This window comes from Sinocyclocheilus rhinocerous, unplaced genomic scaffold, assembly GCF_001515625.1.
Source record: "Sinocyclocheilus rhinocerous isolate Xijiao unplaced genomic scaffold, SAMN03320098_v1.1 scaffold114, whole genome shotgun sequence".
NCBI lineage: Eukaryota > Metazoa > Chordata > Actinopteri > Cypriniformes > Cyprinidae > Sinocyclocheilus > Sinocyclocheilus rhinocerous.
In genome coordinates this window covers 259,287-264,826 of record NW_015646344.1, presented here as the reverse complement: position 1 = coordinate 264,826, position 5,540 = coordinate 259,287, and the positions used below count along the sequence as shown (strand labels likewise).

The window sequence follows — 5,540 nt, the reverse complement described above, 5'->3', positions numbered from 1 at the left end:
CAATAAAGGTGACTTGACTGGACATGATTGACAAGGGCCAATGAAGGGAATTTGGCCAGGACACCAGGGTTACACCCTTACTCTATAGTGTCGCCATCATTATACTGGGACATTAGGACCCACACAGACCAGAGGATGAGCACCCCCTGCTGCTCAGCTGTTGTTGTGACATGTATATTTCATTTCATTTCATTTCACATTTCATTAATTTAATCTTTCTGTATTTAAATTAATTTCCTGCTCTTGTAACTCATGTGTAGCCTATTTATGCACCTTTTGTGCTATCTTATGAAGCTTCTGTATTGCAGTGTAAAAATAGCATTTACATGAACATGAGTTTTACTATTAAAAAGAAACATTTTCACGTGGTTTGAACATGTTTTTTTTTCTCTTATGCATACTGATCAGCAAAAAAAATAAAAAAATAAAATAAAAATTGAGAAAGAGGTTAAAGTAGCATTTAAATCAGATGGGAGCATGTTTTGTAACGCCAGTGAATGAAATTTACTGTTATATAAGTTGACATTATATGAAGAGGGGGCAACGTCACCTGCATACATAGTGAAATAATGTGGACGTTCTCTGTGCATATGATTTCCATAAATAAAGAGTTGAGTGTGCTGTTGCTGCTGTATTTTATTTGCATGTTTTCATAACTCTGTGTGATAGCGCTGAGGACGCAACAGATACGGTGCTAATGGTGACACAGAATATGTTCAAATTTTGTGAAAATATTGTTTAGTTTGGAATGCAGAAACATGCTGTTGGTTTCCATGGAATACAAACAGTAAGAGAAGAAAATGCAAATGTTGAGGTGGATTTTTCCTGTGAAGCCGCTGTGGAAATACAATACTTCATTACAGAACATGCAGACTCTCTGTCTCCATCACATTCAAATTAACACACTTCCACGGAATTACAGCAACAAAGAATAACACTCACACACACACACACACACACACACGCACGCACACGCACACACACACACACACATACACATACACATACTCACACACATACACACACACACATACACACACACAAATAATATAACATAAAATGAAATTAAATAAAATAAAATGGGAAAAACATGTGAAAGAGGAAGAAAAATGAAAAGGGCTTTTGTTTTAGAGTAATAAACAAATGAAGTGACGTGCTGAGTGACGAATGAGAGCAGATCTAATAATCACATAGTTTGAAGCTGCAGACAGAAACATCAGACTCAGAACAGAAACACACAACCTCTAAAGTAAGAACAACTCACATGTTCATTCTTTAACTATAATTAGACTTTAGACATGTTAATATTATCTGAATTAATGTATTTAGTGGATTTAGTGCCTGTTTATTATCACTGAAATCACGTTTTACACCAAAATCAACCTGCAAATATATAAAATCTGAATTTATCTATATTTTTCTTCCTCAGAAATGGAGCAAACTCTATATTTCATTCTTCTTCTCATTGGTGAGTGTTTGTGGTTTTATTTATGGTTTCTAGTTTCATTAGGTTTGATCCTGTTATGAAAAGCATTAAAGCAAAGCCTCTCTTTCACAGCTCTCTGCTCCGTATCTGAATGTGTTCAGCGTCAGTATCACTTTATAAATGAGAACAAGACCTGGACTGAAGCTCAGAGATACTGCAGAGAGAATTACACAGATCTGGCCACAGTTGACAACATGAACGACATGAACGAGCTGAAGAAGAGTGTGAATGGTGGAGGTGTTCAGTATATCTGGATTGGGCTGCAGAAGACGGGTCGTGATAAATGGCAGTGGTCTTCAGGTGAACCTGTGCTCTATCTGAACTGGGGATATAAACAACCTGATGGCAGAGATGAGTGCGCTTTTATGAAAAATGGAGAATGGCATGATGGGAAATGTAGTCAAAAATGGTATTTCATCTGCAACGACAGTGAGTACAAACACCTAATGTAATAAATATTAATTTATCAAAAAATGCTTCATATTAAAAATTTAAACGTGACAGTAGTAAACACTATAAATTACTGTAAATTGAAAAAACATGAAAACTTAATATTTACCAAGTCAAATCTACATTGTAATGCTGTGGCAGTTATATCTGACAAACCTATCGTTAAAAAATAAACAGAAAGAGCGAGATCTAATTATAGTCTACCAGCTCAAGTCTTAAAGGGGATATGATGCTGCTAAAAATAACATTATTTTGTGTATTTGGTGTAATTAAATGTGTTTGTGCGGTTTAAGGTTAAAAAAACACATTATTTTCCACATACTGTACATTATTGTTTCTCCTTTATGCCCCGCCTTTCTGAAACGCCTCGATTTTTACAAAGTTCCTCGTTCAGAAAATGCAATTGTTATAAGTTGCATCAACGATTTAACAGACTTTAATTGCAGTGTTCTTAATCTTTATAAGTTAGTAGTACTGTTCGGGTTTACAGTGTGGGGGCGTGTTAGAACGAGCCGTTTTAGGTAGGCGTGGTTGACTCTTAACTTTTATAAAGAATATCTCTTTGGATTTGAGACTTTAGTCTTTGCAACTTTACAGATCTTCTTTATGCACCAAGAGCTTGTAACACTCCAAAGAGAAAGGAAAACTTGAAATCGCATCATATGACCCCTTTAAGATCTCATAGTAATAATCATAATCATAACAATGTAGCGGCACAATGAAAACAAACTAAAAGCGCTAAAGATCTGAGTGAGGAAATACCTTCTGTAACAGGTTTAATCATACTTGATATCTTAATTTATTTTTAATCCACTGAAAACATTTCTTACAAGTTTTAACAAATCTTTAGCTTGAAATCATTTGGGCATTAATGTAAATATTATTTATGCTTCATTATCAACACAATTAGCCTATTATTACAGCTGGTAAAGACGATGGTGGTAGTAGTATTATTAACATTGTCATTATTATTGACATAATTATGGAAATACCAATATACCCTTATGCATAGTTTTATTATTGCATGTTTTGTAACCACTATTATTATACTAATATGGAATATGACCTATTAATGTAAAAATATAGATACTGTTTATACCCTATTATTATGGTTATTACAGTATATGTGATTAATAATATTGTATCTTGAAAACAAATATCTCTAAAACTAATGTATAAATCAGTTAGATTTACAATTTGACTTTCTGCTATAAAGAAGCTAATCGCATCCAGAATAAAAGTTTGTGCTTGAGCACCTGCCACTTTGCCCCTTGATGTTGAGGCAAAATTTCTTTATTTTTTATTTTTTGTAATTAAAGGCCCTTTAAAGGCCTGCCCTATCTAACTATTAGTACAAATTAATGAATAATACTTTAGCCGCAAATAAAATTACCCACATGATGACCTGACAACCTCATCCGGGACGATCCCTCACTACCTCAAAACCACCACAGCCTGTTAACTCAATAATATCTATCCGGAAATACATTTTAAAAATGTCAGTGTCAATATAAAATGAATAATATACCTGAATTTTGAATAACGACAATGTCCTACACAGAGTTCACTATAACAGCTGTTCTTTCTTATTCTGTATAACGGAGAAGAAAAAGCCTTAAGATTTGGACAACTTAAGACACTTAAGTTTCTAATACCAGAGTTATTAATAGGTGCAGAGAAAATGTTCTTTAACTTTTAAACTTAAAATGGTCTTTTCTGTTCTGTGTTTCTTTTTTCAAAACTGTATCACAGCATTTTGCTTTTTGTATCACATAACATAACGAATGGGACCTAGACGTTTATCTGTATTTACAGAGCATGTGTCTATAAAACTACAATAAAACTACACATTGCCATTGTAGGGTTTATTTACAGTGTAAGAGTTTGAGAGATACTTAAGCATTGCTTTTGTTTATCCTGAAAGAAAACACAGGACTCGTCTTTATCAATCAGAGGATGAACTGGAGAGAGGCTCAGAGTTACTGCAGACAGAATCACATTGATCTGGTCAGTGTGAGAAACCAGAATGAGAATGAGAAGGTTAAGAAGATCATTAGTGATAATAATAAATCTGGATCACAAGTCTGGATCGGTCTGTTCAGAGACTCATGGCAGTGGTCAGATCAGAGTAACTCCTCATTCAGATACTGGAAATCTGGTGAACCTAATAATGCTGGAGGTAATGAAAAATGTGCAGTAATTGAATCAAAAGCTCAGAAACAATGGCATGACATCTCTTGTAACAGCCGTTTTCCTTTTGTTTGTCATGAAGGTGAGTAGATCCTCACAAAACACACACAATCCATCCATCACCTCCAGATCTCTTAAAGTTCCCGCTACACGTCTGACATGACAAATTCATGCAGTGTTTGTTCTGCATGTTGTTTTTGATCAGTCTCTCTCTAGTTTCTGCTTGTGGTTTGTTTGGTTTCCAGATAAACTGATTGTGATCAGAGAGAATCTGACGTGGTCTGAAGCTCTGAGATACTGCAGACAGAATCATGTGGATCTGGTCTCGGTTCATTCAGAAGAGATTCAGCGTCGTGTGATGAACGTGGTTAAACGGGCGTCTACTGCGGCGGTGTGGTTGGGTTTACGTTACTCTCACATTTTGGGCGTCTGGTTCTGGGTGAGTGGAGAGACCGCGTGCTATCAGAACTGGGCTCCAGGGAACGGCACATCAGAGGAGGACTGTGAACACACAGTGAGATCTGGAGCAGTTCAGTCTGGAGGAGATCAGCGCTGGATCAGCCGTCCTGAAACTGACAAACTCAACTTCATCTGCAGCAGATATTAAGCGTGAAAGGAAACACTTAGATTTCAAGATTACAAACGCATGTGTGTTTCCTGTTGATGTACTATTCTGTGGGTGTGTTTGCTTATTGGTCAGGACTGCTTTTACAAACTCTTTTATCATGTACTTTGTGTCATTTAGTAACTGCAAAATTATGAGACATTCATCTGTCAATTTAATTTTGTGAGGGGTCACAAGGGCATCATATTTACTCATAATTAGAGAGTCATTTGTACTGTTTTCTTGGCAAACTTCAGTCTAGCTTGGAGGTGTCTCTTCTTCAGAAGTGGCGTCGGCAACCTCGCAGTCCATTCCTGTGCAGGGCTCTAGTGACCGTCTCCGTTGAGACATCAATCCCAGACTTGGCTAAATCAATCACTAGTATCTTGGCAGTTGTTCTTGGGTCTTTAGAAACCTCTCTCTAGGGCTGCCCCCTAATAGTCGAGAAGAGGCTTGGTCGACCAAAATTTTATTAGTCGCTTAGTCACAGAAAAGAAAAAAAAAGTCCACATGAAGTGGTGAGGTCGCGCAGTCTGTGACGGACAGATCGTTAACGGCTGGATTTTGTGGTAATACAGTACATCAAAACGCTCTTCTATCATTCATCGACCGCAAATATGGCTTATCATCTGAAATATGTAAGTAGTAGCAACTTTACAAGGCCACTCAATCGAATGTTAACCTAGAAAAATGTGCGCTATTCAAGTGTCTGTGCGGAGTGTGAAAGCGGAAGAGTAGCGCGCTCACAGCATGATAGATGGAGGCGCCGGTGCGGTCACTTGCTCTTAAAATACTAATTTTGTCATTTTG

The 5,540-nt window shown here is 36.7% G+C and overlaps 1 protein-coding gene across 1 annotated transcript; it reads left to right on the top strand.

Moving 5' to 3' along the window:
* The first annotated feature begins 1,228 nt into the window (after positions 1-1,228).
* Positions 1,229-4,733, top strand: LOC107707305 (C-type mannose receptor 2-like). The gene is made up of 5 exons (XM_016511295.1): positions 1,229-1,249; positions 1,430-1,468; positions 1,559-1,915; positions 3,861-4,208; positions 4,372-4,733. The coding sequence occupies exons 2-5, from the start codon at positions 1,432-1,434 to the stop codon at positions 4,731-4,733; spliced, it is 1,104 nt and encodes a 367-aa protein (XP_016366781.1). The 5' UTR covers positions 1,229-1,249; positions 1,430-1,431.
* Positions 4,734-5,540: the final 807 nt, after the last annotated feature.

Excerpts from the sequence above, each read along its gene's own strand:
- LOC107707305 (XM_016511295.1), top strand. The coding sequence starts at position 1,432 with ATGGAGCAAACTCTATATTTCATTCTTCTTCTCATTG. Across the intron at positions 1,469-1,558 it reads TTTCATTCTTCTTCTCATTG|CTCTCTGCTCCGTATCTGAA; the intron begins GTGAGTGTTTGT and ends TCTCTTTCACAG. Across the intron at positions 1,916-3,860 it reads GTATTTCATCTGCAACGACA|AAAACACAGGACTCGTCTTT; the intron begins GTGAGTACAAAC and ends TTATCCTGAAAG.